At 39.1% G+C, this 22,028-nt stretch overlaps 2 protein-coding genes across 5 annotated transcripts in view; one reads left to right on the top strand and one right to left on the bottom strand.

Annotated features, from left to right (window-relative positions):
• The window catches only part of AK9 (adenylate kinase 9), a 56,523-nt gene extending 51,394 nt beyond the window's left edge, over positions 1-5,129 (bottom strand). Inside the window, 3 exon segments of the mRNA XM_066180306.1 lie at positions 1,399-1,462; positions 3,862-3,986; positions 4,445-5,129. Coding sequence (XP_066036403.1) covers positions 1,399-1,462; positions 3,862-3,986; positions 4,445-4,466 — 211 coding nt within the window. The 5' untranslated portion in view covers positions 4,467-5,129.
• Positions 5,130-5,478: 349 nt separating this feature from the next.
• The window catches only part of FIG4 (FIG4 phosphoinositide 5-phosphatase), a 51,157-nt gene continuing 34,607 nt past the window's right edge, over positions 5,479-22,028 (top strand). For 2 of the 4 annotated variants that reach the window (XM_066179426.1, XM_066179427.1), the window contains exons 1-5: positions 12,179-12,905; positions 15,827-15,925; positions 16,141-16,264; positions 19,216-19,372; positions 20,640-20,690. In XM_066179426.1, coding sequence (XP_066035523.1) covers positions 12,708-12,905; positions 15,827-15,925; positions 16,141-16,264; positions 19,216-19,372; positions 20,640-20,690 — 629 coding nt within the window. In that variant the 5' untranslated portion in view covers positions 12,179-12,707. Of the gene's footprint in view, positions 5,630-12,178; positions 12,906-15,826; positions 15,926-16,140; positions 16,265-19,215; positions 19,373-20,639; positions 20,691-22,028 lie in introns of those variants that run through there. The other 2 variants (XM_066179428.1, XM_066179429.1) reach the window with 2 other exon arrangements.

The following is a 22,028-nucleotide window of genomic DNA, read 5'->3' as shown; positions in this document are numbered from 1 at the left end:
TATTTTTAACCCAGCACAGGACAGATGTTGATACTGTGGAGCAAGTTCAGAGGAGAACACCAAAACCATCAGAAGAATTGAACAGCCTAGGAGATGCCAAAAGAACGGACCTTGTCAGCCAGGAGGAAACCAGACAGCTCTTACTGCTATCTAAAACCACTTATTGGGAGGTCACAAAGACAGACCCACGGTCACCACAGAAGTGCAGGTAGGACAGGAGGCAACAGACACAAATAGGAACACAAGAAATTCAAATGGGGTAATTAGGAAGAAACTTTTCATCAAGAAGGTAGTCAAACACTGCAAAGTGTTTCTCTGGGAGGAGGTGGAGTCTCCCTCCTTGGAGATATTCCAGATTCAACTGAGCAGGTCTCTCTAGCTGACCCTGCTTTGAGAGGAATGTTGGACTCAGTCACCGCTGGAGGTTCTTTCTGAATTAAATTATTCATGCTTATGTATGCTGAATTTCTTAGTTTCTTCCTTTTTTGATGTAGAAAATGAAAAAAAAATTACTAGTATAAGCAACAATGAGTGTGTGTACACATGTGTGCATTCACCAGCTAAAAGATTAAAAGAAATACCATGAACAAAATAAGAAAAAAGTAATTCTGTGAATTAGAAATAAGGCTTAAAAACACAGTAACTGAGTAAATCTCAGTTGCTAAGAAAAACTTTCTGATGGCAAAGAGTGTGTTACAGAGATAGACTGCCTAGAATTTTTTTTGAATAAATTTGATGAACATTCTTCAGTACTGATTTAAATATATTCAAACAGAGTGGACTGGCTTAACTACATTCCTGAAGTCCCTTCTGATTTTGGCCTGATCTGTGTTTTGGACCAGGCATTTACTTTTTATCTTGTTATACAATACTATGAATTAAAAATTCTACACATTCCTAAATCAAAAAAGCACTTTCTTAAAAGTTATTTTTACCATGTTACAATTCTAAATCTTCAAAAGAAGTAAAGATACTTCATTTGATAAATAACTCAGTTTCCTGGACTACATCGCCTTGTGTTGGACACTGCACAAACAGAAAGGAAAGACCCTGCTACGTTTTCATGCTCTGCACTGGAAAATGTCTGTACTCTTTGGAGCTGAATGAGTTACTCCCATGTGAACAAGAAGGGTCACATGAACCCCTTAAAGGAGCGGGAACAGAATTTATGATTTAAAAAACAAAACAAAACAGAACACAGTGATTTTTCTAAGCCTTTCAATAACTAAAAGACCACGATCAGCAATTTTATTTCTGGGAAAATGTTTACTTGGTCCTTATCGGAAGTGTTTGCTGCAATCAGAAACATGCCCTTTGAATTACGGAGAGGAGTGAGGGCATTCTAAACAAAAAGCTCTTGTGAAGCAAAGCATTGTTCCAAATATAGCAGGTGTTTACCTTCTATGAAAATGCAGTTCCATCTCTGTGCTAGTTTTCTAGCTAACGTTTTCTTTCCAGAACCCTGAAAACGAAAAATACACTTTTAAAAGAAAAACAGACAGAACAAAACCAAACATAACATAATGAAGGACATTTTCACATGATAAAAACAATTAACATCTACACTGTTATTAGGGCCTTTGAGTTATGCATTGGGCAAACACAAAACACTCTTTTTAATACCATCCTCTGCTTCATATTGCCTAGCATTTATTATATGCTGCTACTTGTAGCTAATTATCTCCAAAGTCATTATACCGAGTTTGTTTCTGTGTAACTCTATCTAAAACTCAGCTATGATTTGACCACAAATTCCTAGGAGATATTCCTTAGGACTAAAATTTATTATCTTCAGCCTCAAAGCAAATTATGAGGTAAACCTACTCAACCCTTTCTGAGTAAGATACATCGGGATAATATTCTTTTACTAAAACAACAAATGCTTATAAACCTGCCCTTGTTAGTCCACAAATCTGGTTAGATAATGACAAAATCTTTATTATTTACATGAATCCAGAGGAAAACCAACATAACTGAGAGTTATGAGGCCTCCAAGAGTGATTAACTGAATGGAATTTTGCAAAACTACCATCTTCCACCCTCAGGATTGTGCCTTTTTTTAATAAGGGCATATAAGAAGACCTGTTTTGACAGGGGTTTTTTTGTCCTTGATCAATTTTGTGATAAAAAATAGCAAAACCCCACAAATAAATTACGTTCCCAGTTAAGAGTGTACCAACAATCACTCCAGCCTACTCATACCTTATATCTTACAGGTGTGATGAGAATATATGTATTTGGCTTTGCTTTAATGGCATTATGTTTTTAATTTAAAAGATATATCTTAAATAGGATAGGCACTCTGCATACCAATCAGATATATAAAAGATACTACCATAAAAAGAAACTATTTCATTCCCTGCTTTCCAGGTAAGGTCTGTACAATTTCAATCCTTTGTTATATTAATGTCAAGCATCTACTGAAGGCAATGGTTGAGAATATGGCAGTTTTTGGTACTGCCTTTCAATGAGCATTTTATGGTGGTTTGGTCTATAAAACATAAAGTTACCTTTTTCATGTAAGGTTCATTATGTTCATTTAAAACTAGATGAGTTAGTTCACTGTAGTTTTCTGTTGAGCTGAGTGCACTCTTACAAGTGCATGTACTCATAAGACATGTCATAAGGTAAACTTGTACCAAACAAACAAACAAACAAACAAACAAAAAAAAAAGAACTCCCTTCTTGGGGAAAAAAAAAGAAATCTGAAAAGTTTAAGTTTACAAAACATCTTTTTTTTCTAAGTTAAGGAGGCCACAAATTAGTTGAGAAAAAGACAGAACCTTGAATTATAGTTAAAATGTAATACAGATCCTTTTATCAGTACACCATGGTAGATTCTTAATGTTTCCAAATATATAGGATAGAATTTTGTCAAAGTTTTATATTAAGATCTGTAATATCTCGTTGCATGTCTAAGTCAGTACATTAACCTGAAGGTTCTCTTACATGAATTTATGTCCTTAATCTGTCAAGTTTATTAAAAACTAGAATATTTTAACAGCATTGTTCTGGTTTTGGCAGGGGTAGAGTAGCTACCTTCTTCACAGTAGCGAGTGTGGGGCTGTATTTTGGATTTGTGCTGAAAAGAAGTGTTGATAATACAGAGATGTTTCTTTTATTGCTGAGCAGGGCTTACACAGAGCCAAGGCCTTTCCTGCTTTCCATAGTGCCACACTGGTGAGGAAAATGAGGGTGGATGGGAAGCTGCGAGGGAACAGAACTGGGACAGCTGACTCTGACATACAAGGATATTCCAAAGCACATGGTGTCATGCTCAGCATATAAAGCTGAGGAACAGAAGGGAAGGGAAGTACTTTCGGAGTGACAGATTTGTGTTCCCACATCACCATGAAGCATGATGGAACACTGCTTTCCTGGGGGTGGCTGAACATATTCCTGCCCATAGGAAGTGATGAATGAATTCCTTGTCCTGCTTTGCTCATGGGCATAGCTTTTGTCAACCCATGCATTTTATTCCTTTTACTCTTCTGATTCTCTGTCCCACCCCACCAGGGTGAGTGAGCAAGAGGCTGAGTGGGGTTTCCTTGCTGGCTGGGGTTAAACCACCACAAAAATAAAAACAATCCAGTTGTCAATGTCAAAAGAGAAGAAATGTTTTGAGCAATGTGGAACTTTTAAGTACAGTAATAACATTTTTTAACCACAATTGACTGGTCACTGAAGGCAAAAATTGGTCTCATTAAATGAGACTAGAATTTTTACCTCTGCAGGATTTGAAGAGTGGCAAAAGTAAAAAAGTAGGTATTTGACCCTTTCGGTAGCACTAGTAAACGAATGTTTTGAAAAGTAAAATTGTTAGCAGAATATCTTAAAAAATACTTCAATCAGATATCTTACTAGCTTTCCAAAGACAATTAAGCAAGTGGGCTTGGACAAGAGAAAAGATCTTTCAGCTTCATCTTCATCAAAGATGTCTGTAAATGGCTGAGCTTGTTTTTCCTCTTGTGAAGCCATTTCTAAGTCTAGAAGGAAAAAAAGAATTTGTTATAAAGTACAGTAGTTACATGTGTGTAAAATGACCTTAAAATGGAACTGAATTACAAGGTAAATGGATTTGTAAAAAAGAAAGCCTTTATAAGAAGAAAATGCATTTAGAGAACATACACAATGCACCCATCAAATGAGAGAAAATCCACTTCTGAAAAAGGAAGGACTGTTGGAACAACCCCTGATCACCAGCTGTTAATGACTTCTTCATGACTCCCATATGGCTTGTTGCTCTTTTTCAATTGTTTTGTTGATTTTTCCTTCCTGCTCCAATTACCACACAAGGGTGACTTCTCTCTGGTCCCTGAAATGGGCCTGCCAAGACCTTTGGTTTTGTGTTTCAGACACAGAAGGGCCCTGCCATGGTCAATGGAACTACTCTCTGTGTCCACACAGGCAGGTACGCGAGTAAGACTCTGCAGAATTAACTCACGGTTCATGATCTCTTCCACCATCCTCTCCCAAAACCCAGCTCTTCCAGGAATGCAGGCAGTAGCAAGTCCAGTGCTGCACAACAAATTAAAACTTAAACAAATTTCTAATTAAGGTAAGTTGGAGGAAAACTTGTGTGGACGTTTCAAACAAAATGGAGGCCAAAACATGAGGAGTTTGCTGAAGTTTGTTCGGAAAAGGTGAAACAAAACCTCACTGTCTTTAGAGGGCCACTTCCACCTCACTGCCCCAACAAAACCCACATGCAACCATCCAACCTAGCACAGCCCCACACGACTCTCAGTCAGTTTTAAATTAAATTAAAAACTTCAACTAAAAAAAATCTACTTCAGGATGACAACCTGAAAAAGTTTGTCTTGAAACATCAAACCCGAACGCTCAGACACTCTTGTGTTAAACATTTTAATATTTATAAAAAAGAAAAAAAGCCACTACATGCGAACCAACTCCCCATTGCCCTGACAGAAAACTCAACACACACACACACACACACCCACACACCCACACACACCCACACACACCCACACACATACACACACACACACACACCTCTACACACATCCAGGACGAAGTCTCACACCTCCACACACATCCAGGACGAAGTCCCACTGGGAGCCCCGCTCCCGGCGGGAGCCCCGTCGTGCGCGCCTCCGCTGCCCCGCCCCCGCCCCTTGGCCCCGCCCCCGCCCCTTGGCCCCGCCCCCGCCCCTTGGCCCCGCCCCCGCGGGTGGGAGAGGCCCCGCCCTACGGGGGGCGTGTGCGGGGCTGCGGAGCTGTTCCTGGTGCTGACGGTGCTCACCCCGCGGGGAGCGGTTCCCGGCGGGAGCCGCGGGTGCGGATGCGGCGGCAGCGTCGCCTCGCTCGCCCCGGTGCCGCCGCCGCTGCGCCCGGAGCTGCCGTTACCGGGAGGCCGCGCGTGACGCGGCTCCGCGACGCAGGCGCGCTCTCGCGGCCACCGGCGGGCGCGCCTGCGCGTTGGCGCGTCGGCACTTCCGGGTTCCCTCGGTGCCGGTGGTGGCTCCCCGCTCAGCCCCGGCGCGTTCCTCCCCTGGCTCCGGCTGTTCCCGGGCAGTCCCCGCCGCGCCTCGGGGCTGCCATGCCGGTGGCGGTCGCCGCCCCCCTGATCAGCTCCGTGCAGAAGCTGGTGCTGTACGAGACCAGGGCTGTAAGTAGCGTCCCCCGGGCCGCCGCCGCAGGTCCCGGGGCTGCGGCCACCGCACGGCGCGGGAGGGCATGTCCAGGCCCCTCCCGGCGTGTTGGCTCGGCCCTGCCCGGAGCTGCTGCCTCAGCTGGGTTGCAGCTTGTCGAAAACTACACCTTACCTTTCTTTTCCTGTGTTGGGATCTGGTTCTTTTTGGTCATACATTCAAAACATCCCAAGAACTGAGAAAAAGAAGGTGTTAAAGTTGTTGTTTTCACTGTGTCTCTTCCTCGTGACTTAGGCGAAGGAATGGCCTCGGACAGGCAGGTCAGCGCAGGGCCCTGCGGTGCGGGGGCTGCCAGGGTGGGAATGAAGGCTGGGCCCCGGCTTGTTCTGTCCTTTGGCTGCTGTCACACTGCCGGGAGAACAGTGCTCCCCCGTGCCGGGGGGAGGTAAAACTGGGCAACTGGAGGTGTCCAGAATTAAGATCCGAATTAAGATTTGAGTTAAGAATGGCTGAAGTGGTGCACCGACCTGTTTGCTGTTTATGACACACTTCAAGTTCTTGTTGTCTGAATGGCTGGTGAAAGAGCTTCCAAAGTTTTCAGTCTGACCTCTGGAAGTAAGCTCTTGAAGATTTTTAGCATTCCTTACGTCCTGTTGCAGAAACTGTAGGCATATGTTATTCACGGTACTTTTTTTTTGTCATGGGCAGAGTGGATTGGAGGTTGGAGTGGTAATTGCTGCTTTAGCCATGTGATGAGCACATTGTGAGTCAGAAGCCAATTCTTGGTGTAATACCACCGTGTTTACTGTTCCTTAGCTCCCAATCAAATTTCTTTGTGTTTCATAATCTTTTGGTTTCTCACTTGTTTCATAGTATGTTGGTTTCCTTCACTTGAGGTAGTTTTGGATAGGGTTAGGTACCATGGCTTTAAATGCAACAGTTAAGTTTAGTTTCAAGTTCAGATGTTTCCTGTATACTGGTAACAGAATTTATAACAGATAATTTATACACTGAAGCCCTTTGGAAACTTCCAAAAATGTCACCGATGCAAGAATGATCTCAATGTAAATAGGAATCTGACTTCCAGCTTTGCTTCTGTCAGAAGTAGGTTTGTGCTTTTGTGATAATTCCCCACTGAACAGCCTATGAAACAGGGAAGGATTAAAGCATGCAGAGTTATTGTTGCAAGTAAATTTAAAAAATGAAGGTTGCACTCCAGAAAGTCTTTCGAGAGTGTTACTTTCTTACCTATGCCTAAATGAATTTTGAAGGCTACCCTATTTATCTTTCTCATTGTTGCTGGTAAAGGCTATTTTTTGTTCTATTTTCAGCTGAATTTTTGTTATACGTGAGTAGGGCACCAGGGAAATGTGATTTCTGGATCAGGTCCTGTATTCCTCGCTCTAGTTGTTCTTGGCTCACAACTCATGCTACATCTCAGTCAGCTGAGATTTGGCTTCTTGAGACTGGCACTTGTGGATACCTGGCCTGCGTCTCTCTGAGCTGAGAGGCTCGGTTGCTGAGAGACAACGTGCTGTGTGCAGGGCCAATATTGTGCTTTGTTCTGTCAGCTCTCTGCCATTCTCCAGCTCTCTAGGCCTCTCCAGCTGATCCTGTTATTTCAGGACCCACAGTCTTTTACATCTGGCCAGTGGTAGCTGGCAGTCTCTGCCTGAATGGATGGGTTTGTCCATGCTGTGCTTTGTTCAGAATTCAGTGAGGGGCAGATCTTGCAGTTCTGATCACACCAGGAGGCAAGATGGTTTTCATCAGCTGTGATAGGCATTGGTTTGTGGATGAGCACGTGCTGTTTGAAATGTCTCAGCTGAGCAAGGGCATCTCAAAGCTGTTACTTCAGTCACTTCTCGTGAGTGATGAAAATGGAGTATTCTCCCTGAGTAAGGTTTCGTTATTGCTTTAAAGAAGTACAAATCGAAGCACTTTGTGGTTTGATATTCAAATTCTAGTAATTCTTTCAAAAGAAAGAATTCATTAAGAATCATTTTGGTATGGTTATTTGAAAAGACTTGCTGCCCTTAATAAATGCATAGACTAAGGGTTGTTAAAAGGGACTTCCAGAGAGCACCAAGTCGAGCCCCCTGCTCAAAGCAGCTTCAACAAGCATATTGTTCAGGGTTGTGTGCAGCTGAGTTTTGAATACCTTCAAATGTATAGATTTTGCAACCTCTGCAGACCACTTGAAAGAGTTTGTCTCTTTTATCTACACCTTCCTGTGATGTGGTTTTAGACAGCAGCAAGGTGCTGCCAAAGCTTTCTGAAGGGTGAACAAACCTAAACCCTGTTCTCTCAGCATCTTCCAGCACATCAAGTGCTCTGTTGGGTCATCTGGAGAGCTCTCTGCTGGAATGACTCTGGTATATCAATGTTTATCTTGTACTGAGGAGCCCAAAATTGGACTTCTGGTTTGATCAGTTGGTGTTGCAGCTCATTCAGTGTCACGTTGTGCTGCTGACAAACTTCTTCTCCCTGAGGTATCCCTCATGCCATCTCCTTTGCATAAGATCTCACAATCATGCAGTTGCCAGCTGTGACAGTCACTGGAACTGCATAAGCATCATCCAAAAATAAAAATGAACAGCTTTCTCCTGTATTCTGATTTCCCTAAGGCCATACACTTGCTAGATCCAGTATGTGGGATTTAGAGTTAACATGAGACTGTATCCTAAAATCTCTGGTGCAAAGAAGGGATTAAATTGTCAGCAGTGGGAAAACAGTGAAGTTTACGCTGGTCATACGGCATATTCCTGTAAAATCCCTTTGTTAAAGCAGGAAGAGATGAAATGGATGAGGAAGCATAAAAAGTGGAAATGGTTTCCAGAGGGTTTCTTTGTTTGGGTTTCTTTTTAGATAAAAATGCAATAATATTATTGAAGTCAAAGAGGATAGGCTTTGGTAGCGTTATTGGAGTCAAATGAGAGACTGCAAGAGGTGAGGAGAACTGAATTCACAGTGTCAATTGAATTAGCAGAGAGCAAAATTCTCTTATATTTATATTTAGGATAGTTGCTGAAACCTATCTTTTCAACTGATGCTTTGGGTCAATAAATGTCATGGAGATGTTAACTGTATCTCCTGATTGTTCTAGGAAGTTGAAAGCTTGTTTAGAAGTAGTCAGAAAGATGAACTGAAGGTTTTATTCAGATCAATGCCAATTATCTTTCCTTTTATGCATATATTGATCAGTGAAATGCACACCAGAGGGCACTAAAGATATTTGAACACTATGGCTGATAAAAGACAAAAGATATTTTCCTCTCTTCTTCAGGAGAAGGTAGAACTTTTTTGCTTCCCTAGATGAAGCCGCCTGAAAGCTGTAGGTTAGTTTACTGGAAATTATCATTCCCCTGAGGCAACGTGACATTGAACAAGACGATTTGTGTTGTCTCTATAAAGTCATATCACTTGCCTATCTTTCAAGATATTATGAGGCTTAATTAACAACATTTTATTCTAATCAGGTTCTTGTGCAGTCTCCATCTCCACAGTATCCAAATGACTTGCACAAGCTTATTAAGTAATGTGACTGGCATTATTACCTGTAGATATTTCTGCCCTTTATTCACCAGAGAAAACTATGGGCATTTGTTTTATTTTAAATGTAGTTTATTCTAATAATAACAGTGTAAAGATTGTTGTATTAAAAACTCCAAAGGCTGCATATTTAATGTTGAAGGTAATCTGTGGTCAATTTGGAAAAACTTCAATACAGAATGGGATTTCACAGAAAAAACTATAGAATTTTTACTGAATTATGCAGTGGTTTATATAGATGGGTATCCGACACATTTAAAAAATGTTGAAAGTAGTGAACAGCCAACTGGGCAAGCAGTAGCTACTGTGATTTTCTGGCTAGAAGTGGCTGTGAGATTAACAGTTTCATTAGCAGAAGACAGCTCATTTCAGCTGACTGTCCTAGTCCCTGTGTGTTGGTGTTCTAGCAGTGATGGTGATGTAGTCGAGCAGAGCATGAAATTGGGATGAGAGGAGGAGTTTTGTGCAACTCCAGAAAACACTGTTTCTGTCTTAACTGTCTTGCCACACTGCCGGGAATATGGCTGTAAAATAGAGAAACTTGATCTAGTGGGGTGTGTGGGCTCTGAGGGCATTTATGAACAGGGCAGATGGCTGCTGGAATAGCAGCAATGAGAACACCACAAGTTTTGAAGGATATGTGCTATTCAGGCAGAACAAAACTAATGTTCAAAAGTGGATGTGAAAGATGTACCTGCAAATGTCTGCCTAAGCTCTGGCAACGTGGGTTTTATTTCTTTTGTTCTGTTTTGTCCTGGGTGTCATTATATGATCACTAGAGCAACAGGAGAGACACACTTACAGATTTGGTTTTGGTGTGAATCCATCTTTCTGGATGGGAGGCTTGTGGATAAATGATCACAAATTGATGTATTTGAAGGTAATGATTCTATGGAGAAAAAAAAAAAGGTATTTATTTTAATGTAACAAAGGATGAATAAAAATAGGCATTTTCTATGACAAATTTTTATTATTAAAACTGAATTTTTATGGCCCTAAAAACGAAATAAATATTTTTCTTTGTTTAAAGTAAAAATTTACTTTGAGTGTGAGTGTACTGAAGGAGGGGTGAAGAGAAAGTGAGTAACAAGAATAAGGTTATGAAAAAGGGACCAATCAGAGTTGAGATAAAAATAAAATTAAATATATTAAACAGTGAAATGACTGTGAATATTTTCAAGTCAAGGGTGTGCTGTGACTGGAACATGACAAATGGAATATTTAATCCATTCTGAAGTCCTGCATACAGGAAAGTAATTGCAAATTCAGGCAAATGACATAAAACACAGTCTAGACTGATTAACCTGGTTGTATTGCACATTTTAATCTAAAAATTAGATGGTCTTATGTATTTAAATGGAGTCCTCTATTGAGATGCAGTGCCACAAGGAAAATCTCTGGCTTTGTTATGGAAGGAAGAAACCTTGTAGAGAAATTAGTAGATAAATTAGTGTGGAGTGAATGAGGAATCATCTGATAGGGACGACTTTTTTCAAGTAATGTTTTTAGGACTGATGCACTTAAGCATTTTCATTAATGTTGTTAGCTCAAAACGTGGACCGGCTCTGATTAGTCATTTAAGGTATTGTAAATAATTAGGATAATCAAAGCACAATAAAGCAAGAAATGATGATGATCCTCAGGAGCAGATAAAAGAAATAATAAGTATAATGGTATACTATAAAAATTCATGCACCTTACAATAGGTTACACACCAATGAAAGTTTACTGAGAATTTATCAATTCAGGAGCAGCAGAGATGGAGGAGGAGGTTCTGGGTGTTTTATCTGAAGGACTGGGAGGGTTTAGCTGCTGATAAATAACAGCTCTGAAGAAGAGAGATGTGGTTATTTGTGGTAAGGTCATTAATAAAAAATACTTATGTATCTCTAAAATAAAATCTTGTATGGTATATTGTGTAGATTTACAGTCCATATTCATCTAAGAAACAAGAATTCAATTAGGAATCGGTTCACTGAAGGTGCAGTGAGGTAACATACATGCTAGTGATGTCTTGGGAGGGGTAAAGGAACAGTCTGTTCTATTAGGCACCGAAATTCCTTAATCTATTGAAGTGAGTGCTGAAAAGGCATCCAGTTACTTATTTTTCTGAAAGCATTCCAGAAAAGTAGATGCTAAAGAGCAACTAAGTATTTGGCTAAAGAAAAATGTATAGATAGATAAATAATACATTTAGCTGAGAATTAGAAGGAAGAATCTGGTGGAATCTTTCACTGGAGTAGCAAGATAAAAGTCCTGTTTGGGACCAAAAAGCTTTGGTTGCCTTGGGACAGAAGGGATTCACTGAATTCTGTGGCTTGTAGGATGCAGAATGGTACCCACTCCTACATGCCCAGGGAGTGGTGCTTGGCAGCATATGTTATTAAAATTTTTCATGTAGTAAGACCTTCTTTTGAAGAGTTTCAATGGATTATGGGAAGCAGATGGCTTTGCTTTTCCATGTGCCTTATCATGTCTTCCTTTCTTCAAGTCGTTCTGGCAGTTTCTATGAGAGATGAAAGACAGACACTTCCAGAATTACGCTAGGTCCTGTAGAAAGAAGGAGCAGAGTGGAGTTTTTTACATTGAGGTGTAATTATACTATGATGCTATTTTAATTGTCAGTAAATTCATACATTCTTCCCAGGTCAAGTCTATTTTGCCTCTAATGGTAAGTGTTAGGCAGTCTTTCTGTCCTGACCCATCACCTTTTCCATCTTGTCTTCTGTTCCTGTCCTGTTGAGGAGTAGGAGTGAGAGAGCAGCTGGGTGGAGATCTCGCAAATGGCCACGGTGAACCCACTTCTTCAGGGCTTTGTGTTTTTAGACACATCTGTGGTCTCAACAGGTATCATTTGCAAGCTTTTTGTCTAAGATCATAAGTGTTTTCTTAGTGCTATTTGCAGTTTTGAATATTGGCTGTATTAGTGCACTGCCTGTTTTTCAACTTGTAGTGTATTTTTGCACTTTTTTTTTTCCTGCTAAATAAGCTGTTTGTAGCTTTTTAACTGAGGATTGAAAAAGTTTTTGTGCTATGCTGGCATTCCTTAATCATAATTAGTCTATACAAAGAAGCAAAGCATAGTTACAGACTCAGAGTTCTAAGAAGTAATCTTAAAGAAAAAAGGGGGAAAGAAGTGAGCAGAATGTTTGATTTCAGAACTATTATCCTGCCACTAAAAAACAACAAATCGCAGTAAGAAGTACTTTTATTTTGTTTAGACTCCTTTTAGAAGGAGCTGTTTTGCTTGCTTTGGCTGAATCAAAAGATTGATAAAAGATGGTGTAAATCCTTTCAATTAGATTGGTTTTGTTAAAACACAGTCCCAGGTGGAAATGACTAATGACTGTTCCTATCTCATGGTTGCTTAGTGATAATTGTGCAATAAATTAAGCTTCAGTCCAGCTCTCGTAGCTGCCTGGTGTGTTGCCATGGTTGGTAAAGTGTGCTTGTTAACAAATTTCAGCCAAGGCCAGGGGCAGAGGAAACCTGGAAGCAGCAAGGTCACTTCAGGTGTGGTTGGAGGGCTCTGCCCAGAGCAGGATGAGGGAGCTGGCAGATTCTCCTGGAGTGCTGTTCTCTGGAAAAAGTGCTTTGTTGGTCAAGGTTGCCTGTTTATCTAAATGCACTGGCTGTGCTGTGGAGTGGGATTGTTTGAGACACTTGGGAAATGCTTCAAATCATTCAGTTCAACTTAGTAATAAACGGAATGAAGTAATAAGGATGAATACTCCCAGAAAGGTTTTGATAGCTTTTTCTTTTTCTTTTTTTAATTGTAAAAATTTCTGTTAATCAAAAGAGTTGTAAACACTACAGCACATTTTAGCTTTGATTAATTTTACAATTATATTGCAACCATAGAAATTCATTTGCTGTTACAGGCTCAGTGTTGTGTTGATTTGGTATTTTTCTTTATAATTTCCTAGTATTCATGTGGTGGGAAATATAATTGCAGCATATGTCACTGATGTGGTTTTATTTGTGCTCTGTGTCACCCAGTAAGACAGACTTACTTATTCATTAGACAAATAAATTAGGTAGCAGAAACAGCTAATGATGAAGTGTCTTCTTTAGTATTTTTTTGCATTGTTAGTTTTCATACAGTCTTTGTTTTTCTTTCAGATCTTGAAGGTTGAATATGAGTAGGCATATCAGGCTGTTTTTCAAGTAATTCTGAGGTTGTTAGCCAGTACTGAAAACTTCCCAAGCGGAGGTCTAATTTTGGGTTCCTAGTTTTGAACACTAACCTAAATTCAAACTTTTTGCAGATGTTTCCTTTATTACTTCCACAAGAATATCCTCTAACATGCAGTGGGTAAAATGCCCATTTGCTAAATAGAGATTTCTCATTGCCTGCCTTACTTTAAGTCCATTGATGCTCAGGTTTGATGCTGCTCTCAACTGACCTCCCTTAATACATTACACAGTCTGGCTCTCCAGCTTAAACCCCATAAATTAGTCTTTAAATGACTTCAGAGAGCCTGTTAAGTACTGTTCATTATGGTGGTTGCTTCCATGGTCTGCAGGTACAATTACTCCTCATCTAATCTACCTCTGCTGCTGTTCTAAGCAGCAGCAGCAGCAGCAGCAGCACCTGATGCTGGCCCTGTAGCTCTGCACACCCCTGTATTGCAGCTGCCAAGGTGATGTGAGTGATGCATTCCTCACGGCACTCTTTTATGTTTTATTGGTTAATTAAAATGGAAATGGAGAAGTATCCAGCTGAACTACTTAGTAATAGCATTTGCAACTCTATATCCATCTCTCTCTCCCTCTCTCTCTTCCCCGTGTGTCACGTGTGTTCCAATTTTAAATGTGCTCTATGGTCCAAACTGCTGTAGGACAAGCATCTTACAGCTGTGCTCTTCTATTTTTATTCAGTAGTATTTGTTGGTAAGCATAGGTGTCACTTTGGGAAGAAATTGCACTCATTTAGTGAGCTGGAAATAGTGGGACATCTCTGAGCTGTACTGCAGTATTATGGGACACTTAAAATTGTTTACCTTTAATTAGCTAACAGTTTTCTACAAATAAAGAAGTTGCACTCTTGAAATGCATGCTAACTTACCATCTGAGTATTACAAATGAATATATTTCCCTCTGCCCATTCAGCTTTGCTCATAAGAAAAAGATGGCATAATGGTATGGTGAAAGCAAGTGTCTGTCTTGGTGGTTTGGTGTTTCTTGCTGGTGGTGGGTGACACCACTGTACCATTTGGTGCCACGCACTGTTCTTAGGATTTCCCTCCTGGGAAGCGAGAGCTTGGCACTAGGGGATCCCCTGCAGAGGCTGCTCTGAGGAAGCCAGACTGGGGAGCCAGGGCTGTGCACTGCAGCACATCACTGCTGAAAAAAATCCCTGTAGGAAACGCTTTCCTGTCCCAAAGTGCTGCCTCAAAGACTTCAGTGAGGGAGTGTTGTAATGGCATATGAATTTGAAGGGCCTTCTTACTGTCATATGGGAGTGAACAGCAAAGCTTACCACTCAGTTAGCACAGTTATGTCATTGTACAAGGTAGAGCCAGAAGCTGCTGGTGTTTCCTTTTATGGCTTTTAAAGTTAAGTATTTTATTTTCCTGTTTAGAGCTTACCGAATATGTATATACTTTTGTGAATTCAAGGAAGCTGAAGAGGGCTTATAAGTTCTCTCACCGTAAATATTTTGAGGGTAAAGATGTTTCTTAACAACTAATTGGTATAAATTACGAAATTGTGAGGTTTGTATGAATATTATTATTGATTTCCTTTCTCACATCTTAAATCCATGTGACTCTTAGAGTTAAGAGCTGACTGCATAGGTCCACATGAATTTGCCACGCTTTCCCACTAGGCTGAGCATTATTGATGAGTTCCACCTTGCTGTGCTAGCAGCACACTGATTAAATGAATTAGAAAAAATGAGAGCTACTTTTAGCAAGTCAGTCCTGCAACCTGTGCTTATTGTTAATTCCTCTAAATGTAGAAGTTGATTTGTAGTTGATCTCCTTACATGAAAAATGGACATACTATATGTTTATCTGTGGATATTCTTTCATATTTTAAATGTGAAATAAAGCTGATTTTTTTAAAACAGTAGTATTGCTAACCAGAAAATTTTAGCTTTGTGGAAGAATATTGTTGAGAAGACTATCATAGCAAATATAAAGTAGAAGAAAACTTGCAGTACTGAAGTACTTACAATTTTGCAGTGTTTAGTATGGATCAGGAAAGACTAGTTGACAGAAATAGCAAAGGAGTACAATATAGCAACAAAAGTTTTAGATCATGAAAAGTTAAAAACTCATGTATAAGCTTCTGCTAAATTTTACAAAGCAAGTGAAAAGATAGTAGTGGCTGGGGCAGGGTGTGGTTGGACAGTTACAGTTTTTCCTCTCTAAACAGGTTTTAACCTTTGATACTTTTTCTCTCCTTGTACAAAGGAGAGAAAGAGGTCTTATAAGTTGTAGAGGTTGATTGTATGCAAATATACCTACCTCAGATACTGGTGTCTAAAACAGTTTATTAACAGTCCATATGAAATATTGCATATTTGATGTTAGTAGGAATGGCTCTAGTCTAGACATTATGTAAATGACATTGCTGATGTCTTACATTAGGCTGGGTTTCGGTTGCTTTATCTTGTATAATATTTTGACTTGTTTTGTTGGTCTTCTTTTATGTAGCGGTATTTTCTAGTTGGAAGTAATCCTGCAGAAACCAAATACCGTGTTTTGAAAATAGATCGTACTGAACCAAAGGATTTGGTTATAATTGATGATAAGGTGAGTGCCTCTGTATTTGGTTGCTGGGCTTTTTTTCCCAGTTGCTTCAAATAATACTGGTTACTTGTTGGTCGCTCTGAAATGGGAAACAAAGAATGCAGAGCAGGCCTTTGGTTTATTGTATATTTCACAGATTAAGCATATTCTGCTATTCTCTGACATGAAATTGCATTTGACTACCAAAACAGTAACTTCTGTGACTTTTTATTTTAAAGCATGTTTATACGCAACAAGAGGTGAGGGAACTTCTCGGTCGTTTAGACCTGGGAAACAGAACAAAGATGGGGCAGAAGGGCTCTTCTGGGTTATCTCGAGCTGTCTCTGCTTTTGGTATAGTAGGTAAGTGTTTTCATTGATTTTATAAGATCTTTTGTTTTCTAGGAGGTGAGGATTATTGTGTCATGCTGTATATCTTTCTGTCTCCCCCTTATTTTATTTATTTGCAAAACTAAAGAGGATTTTGAAGTTTGTCATGCTCAAAGATAAATAAGTTTCTGTGTTTGAAAACAGGTGGTCAGTACAGGGGTGAAAGTTGTGCTGTAACCAGTCTTTTCTCTGGCACTAAGGGACAGGTCTGGGAAATAGCCAAACTCTAGAAACTTGGTTGAACATCTTACCTAACTCAGCTGATCTTAGAATACAAATGATGTGGAATCTGACTCCTGAATTCCAGAGCTCACAGAATGCTTTTATAAAGAAAATGAAAGTCAACAGTCTTTATTAGGCTGTATTTCTTTATCACACACTATTCAGAAAGGTGACTTTTCTATTTGGTTAACTTTTTGCAGTGACATATTTAAAGATTCCTTTTTCATGTTTGAACAAGTATAACTGACTGGTATGTCAGCTGAATTTTAAAATGGTGCTCAGCTGTCCATAATCCTCAAGCATTGCTTCAAGGATTTAGTAACTTCTAACTTCATCTGAAAGTCACTACTTTCCTGCCTATTGTCGGATACTGAGGTCAGTATATTGATGGCTGATGTCTCTCAAGTAAACGTTGTGCGGTGACAGCTCTCAAGGATACTTTGTGGTTTATTAGAGTCAATGTACACCTGTACATCTAAAGCCAAAGCTGCAGAGAAAGTAAAGAATGCAATTACTTTAAAGGATGCTCCTGAATTTTGCATAACAATCAAAACATAAAATTCTATTGCAATCCAAAGTGGCAAATTAAGCAGAGTTTCTTCTTCATTCTTTTTGCCCGTGAAGCATTTTGGAACTTATCAATGCATCCAGCTTTTCAGAAATTCCTCAGATGGTGTTTATATTTCTTGCTGATTTAAGAGTATTCATAGTATGGGTAAACCTAAAGGAGCTTCTAACAGCCTTGCAGCATTGTGTTTTTGGGGTTTGTTTGCACAAGCCATCAGTGCTCACTGTCTAAATATGTGATAAATATTTGGTTGGAAAGTGGTTGCAATCAATTAAAATTTTGCATCCCAGTTGTACAACTGTTTGTTTGTACTGTTCAGAGCAGGAGTTTCTATTCTGTTGCACAAATGTATTGATTACCAGATACAATATATGTATTTCCAGATGACTCTTTAGAAGTAACAGACTCTCTATCAGCTTATATAGTTCCAAATTACATGACTCAGACCATATCTGTATAAACATGTAATTTAAGGGAATGCAACTGGTTGTTTATGTATGCCTCCTGGCTCAGGTCAGAAGAACAGGGCTGTTTTTTGTAGAATTGTAAAGAACAGCTTTGTTCTGTCTTCTAGTTATTTCATTAATCAGATGCAGTACATTCAGTGCACTCAGAATGGAAATGCTGATAGGCTGAGTTTTGGTTTACTGTGCAGTGTTTAAAAGTAGAAATTGCTGTTAAAGGGAGGGAACCAGGCCAAGGAGAAAGGCTCAGTTCTCTATCAGGCTTTGGTATAATGTTTGATGAAATTCAAAGGCCAGAGGCTGTTCACATAAGTGATTTTAGTACCTGGAGGATACAGGAAGAACTGTGACTACTATTTAACAACTGAAATTCAATAGTCTGCTTCAAATGGAAGGTTTGTTTCTTACTGTCAGCAGGGCCTCCTGTCTTTGTGCAGGTGAGAGCATTTTTCCAAGGGGGGCTAATAAGGTGGAAGAAAAGATTGCAGTGCATTTGATCACGTTGCAGCCTCCAACAGTGACAGGGAGGAAAGTGTGTGCTCTCCTTATCCTTCTTCTTTACTTTGTAATGCAAAGCTAAAAGAACTGAGTATAAATACAAGTAAAAATATGAACTGTGAAGTCCATTTGTATCATGTCATCACCATCCTCACCTCCCCCCCCAAATTAATTTATTTGTTGATAGTGCAGTAGTGAGTGAGTTTCAAGCTCTCAATAACCTATCAGAGCAGCTACCTCCAATAGCTAATCAATGTAATTTATTACTTATAAAAGCATTTTACTGCTGTGCTATACTGTATTAGTGACACCTTTGTGTTCAGGGGTGGTTATGAATTTCTATTTTTCATTTGAATTTCAATTAGTATTGTATTTAAAGGTTTGTTACACTTTTTCCTGATCATATATAATAGAGGTATCCAAAGAAGGCACTCCATGAAGCAGCATGACTATGCCCTGCAAGGAATGAGGGTGGAGGCTTCAGAAGCCATCTTTTTATAGGCAGTAAAACCAGATACTGCCTATTCTACCTTCCTAGCCCTCTGCATTTCAGCAGGGTCAAGTGTTGATATCTGAGAAAGGAAACAGGAAATAAAGGAGTACCCTTGATACCCTGAATGGCTGTTTTGGGGGAGATGCTGCTCTAGTCAAGGAATTCAGTTCCCTGCTGTTAAGGAGAGAGACCACAAAGGTGTTGTTTTACCCACAACTCTTTCTGCTGTTCTGTGTCCCTCCCCAGCATAGAATACATGAACCTGAAAAGAAAATTGGAGTCTGGGATTCTTCCTTACCCTGGAAAATTAACATTTTGGTGTCTGAAGTAAATAGAACATGCCTCACTCTGAACAATGAGAGTCTTGTCAAAAGCAAATACAAGTATGTTAAGCAGACAGAAGCATAGTTCAAATTTTCAGTGTCCTAACTCTGTTACCTAGTATTAAAAATACCCACAGTGGGAGGGGAAATAAGTAAAAGCTATGCATTTCATTGGTTAATGGGAGTGAATTTTAAAACTCTGTATCGACATAGATAGATATATATATGCATATAACATTTACAACAAACAAAAATTCTTTGAAGTCTTGGAACAATTCTGATACTGTTTTGCTAAATACGTTTTATCAAGTAAACACAAACATGCAACTAAAAGCATTGTAATGCTCTTTTAACAGGGTTTGTCAGGTTTTTAGAAGGCTACTACATTGTGTTAATAACAAAAAGAAGAAAAATGGCAGATATTGGAGGTCATGCAATATATAAAATAGAAGATACAAATATGATCTACATTCCAAATGACTCTGTAAGAGTCAGTCATCCTGATGAGGCCAGGTAAATAATGCTGATAATCAATGTGTACCTGTTGAATATTTTCTAAACAATGTTGATCTGCAGCTGGGAACTTCTGTCATGGGTTTTTTGTATTAGTATGTCATTCAAGCCGTTTTATCTTGTTGAATGGAAGTTAGGCTACAAGTTCTGTGGCCTCTAACCTTGACAATAAATACAACTGTCATAGTCTTCTAGAGTTTATTGTCCATATCTCCATGCCACAGCTAAGTTTAGCAAATGTGCACCAAGAAGTGTCAAATATAAGCATTTTTTCTGCAAGGGCAAAGTAATGCTAATACTGGTTTGCACGATTTGGGGCACTGTTCTTTATTTAGTAGCTCTTGTATGATGTTAACCTCACCTGAAGAGATCTTTTATGCCCTTCAAAAAGTGCGGATTAGATTATTAAATGATTCTATGCTGTCAGAATCTTGTGAATGTTGCAGTTGCAAAGGGTGGTGAAAAGACTCACTGGTAAGTTTAACTGCTTCTTTCTTTTCAGGGACTTTTTTTTTTTGAAGAGAGAAGTTTGAGCCTTTATGTTTTTATCAGGGTAGGGTAACTTTACTTCTATGAAATAGCAGGCAACTGGTATCAATAAACTGCTTTTCAGTCTGCACTAAGTGTGAATAGTCACAAAGTGATGCTTTACGATAAGTTGATGTCAGGTAACAAACATGCCAGTAGTAAATATTAAAAAACTTCCGCTTTAAAGTGGGATTGATCATAGACTTCAGTCTCTCCTCTTAGTGTGCAGCAGACCATGTTATCTAACCTAGGTATTTATGGTAGGTTCGATATTATTATTCATTTTATTATTCATAGAAATTATCTATTCTGTTATTCATAGACAATGTAATGGTTTCTTCTGGGATATGTCTTTTCTTATTCATTTATTTGAGAATAACTGAAGAATTTTATTTCTTTTGTAGTATTTTTGAGAGTTTTCTTGTTTAAGTCCTGAAAAATTTGGTGTGCATAAGTGGAAAATAGAACCAGAAGTTTACAAGTGCCTGAAGGAACAGAATATGTGTATGAGTAGACATTAGTTCTTTTTTGTTTTTTAAAGGGTATTTGATTTATTTAATCCATGTGCTGACATTCTAGCGTAATTACCTGTCAAAACAATTACAGTAAGATAGGAAGGGAACATAGGGCAACAATCAATATTTATGTGTGGTTTCTTTTCTGTGATCCTCTGAATGACTTCTTCTGGTCTGTCTGTTTAAAATAATAAATTTTCCTACAACTTTAATTATTTTGCTAGGTATCTGAGAATCTTTCAAAATGTGGACCTTTCTAGCAACTTCTATTTTAGGTAGGTAGTAGTTACTACTCTTTTTTTAAAAATGTGCATTTTACTTGCTAGAAGATTATAGGTTTTGTTTTTGATACCCAAGATGTTTAGGTTGATATTCTGGAGAAATAAGACATGATCATGCTGCTTGTCCATTTTCATCTGTGTATTTTGAACCTGCTTTCTCCTTTAATCAATTGGCTAGGAATTTAGTCTCCATTAGGTTAAAAAATATAGAAATATTAATGGCATGGAAAAAGGTAGTCACTGAAACTACTGTTTCCACTGACTGTTCAGCCTTGCCTGGTTATGCAGAAGTTCCCTCTTTGGAAAAGTATTGTGTTTCAGGGGGCTTGCTTGTCTTGTTATTTATTCTTTATTGATCTAATTTTCCATAAATAAAGCTTTGCCTTGATTCAGGAGCAAAAGTAGAGAAATAGGTCCCCATTTAATGTACACCGTGTGTGGGGTATGTCTTTCGTAGGGCTTTCTAGGCATTGCAGTTCTCTTCTTTTTTGTTTCATAAATGCCATACCTAAGACAAGTTTCTTTGTCCCAGCTACTAATGGGAGAAATGTGGTGATAAACTTAGTAGTAGTAGTTAGAAGACCTGAAGACTTAAAAAAAATAAACAAACAAAAAAAAATCCCTCTTGCAATTACCAAAAGGTGTGTCAGACTAGAAGATGCTTCCTCTCGGAAAATGAAGGCTTTTTGTCACAGCTAGATCTGTGAGGATAAAGCCTACCCAAGTTTTGTGTGTGTTTCATGCTTTTGCGTGTGAAAGACCTTTTGTAGTATAAAACTTGAGTTTTTCTTCCATGCATTGTCTCCCAGCCCTAATATTACACGACTTCCCCCCACTACCTCATTTGCTTGGAGATGACAAATTTCACTGTTTCTGTGATCTTACATAGAAGGGAAAGGAGAAGATTCTTATGTGACTCGAATAAACATGTTTATCATGAATGAATCATAGCGTGGTTTGGGCTGGAAGGGACCTTACAGATCATCCAGTTCCAGCCCTACTGTACTCACAGTACAGAATTTCCTCCTAAATCTCTCCAGTTTTAGTTTAAAACCATTCCACCTTGTCTAATTGCCATCTGCCCATGTAAAAAGTTGCTCTCCCGCCTTTTATGTAAGCCCCCTAAAGTACTGGAAGGGAGGTCTTCCCAAAGACTTCTTTTCTCCAAGCTGAAACTGTAGAATTAAGATAAACTACATATTTAAAAATTCTTGTACAGGGAAAAATGAGTAAGTGAATGACTTATACAAAAGTATGTATTTGGCACAAATCCTATGTGGCATAAATGAAAACTTTCCTACTGGCAGATAATTTACTGTTTATGTTTTATTT

The sequence above is a fragment of the Chamaea fasciata genome, unplaced genomic scaffold (genome assembly GCF_029207755.1).
Source record: "Chamaea fasciata isolate MVZ Bird 193981 ecotype frontalis unplaced genomic scaffold, bChaFas1.0.hap1 SCAF_3, whole genome shotgun sequence".
Taxonomy (NCBI): Eukaryota; Metazoa; Chordata; class Aves; order Passeriformes; family Sylviidae; genus Chamaea; species Chamaea fasciata.
The sequence above is the reverse complement of the archived record's forward strand: the minus strand, read 5'-3'. Positions and strand labels throughout refer to the sequence as shown.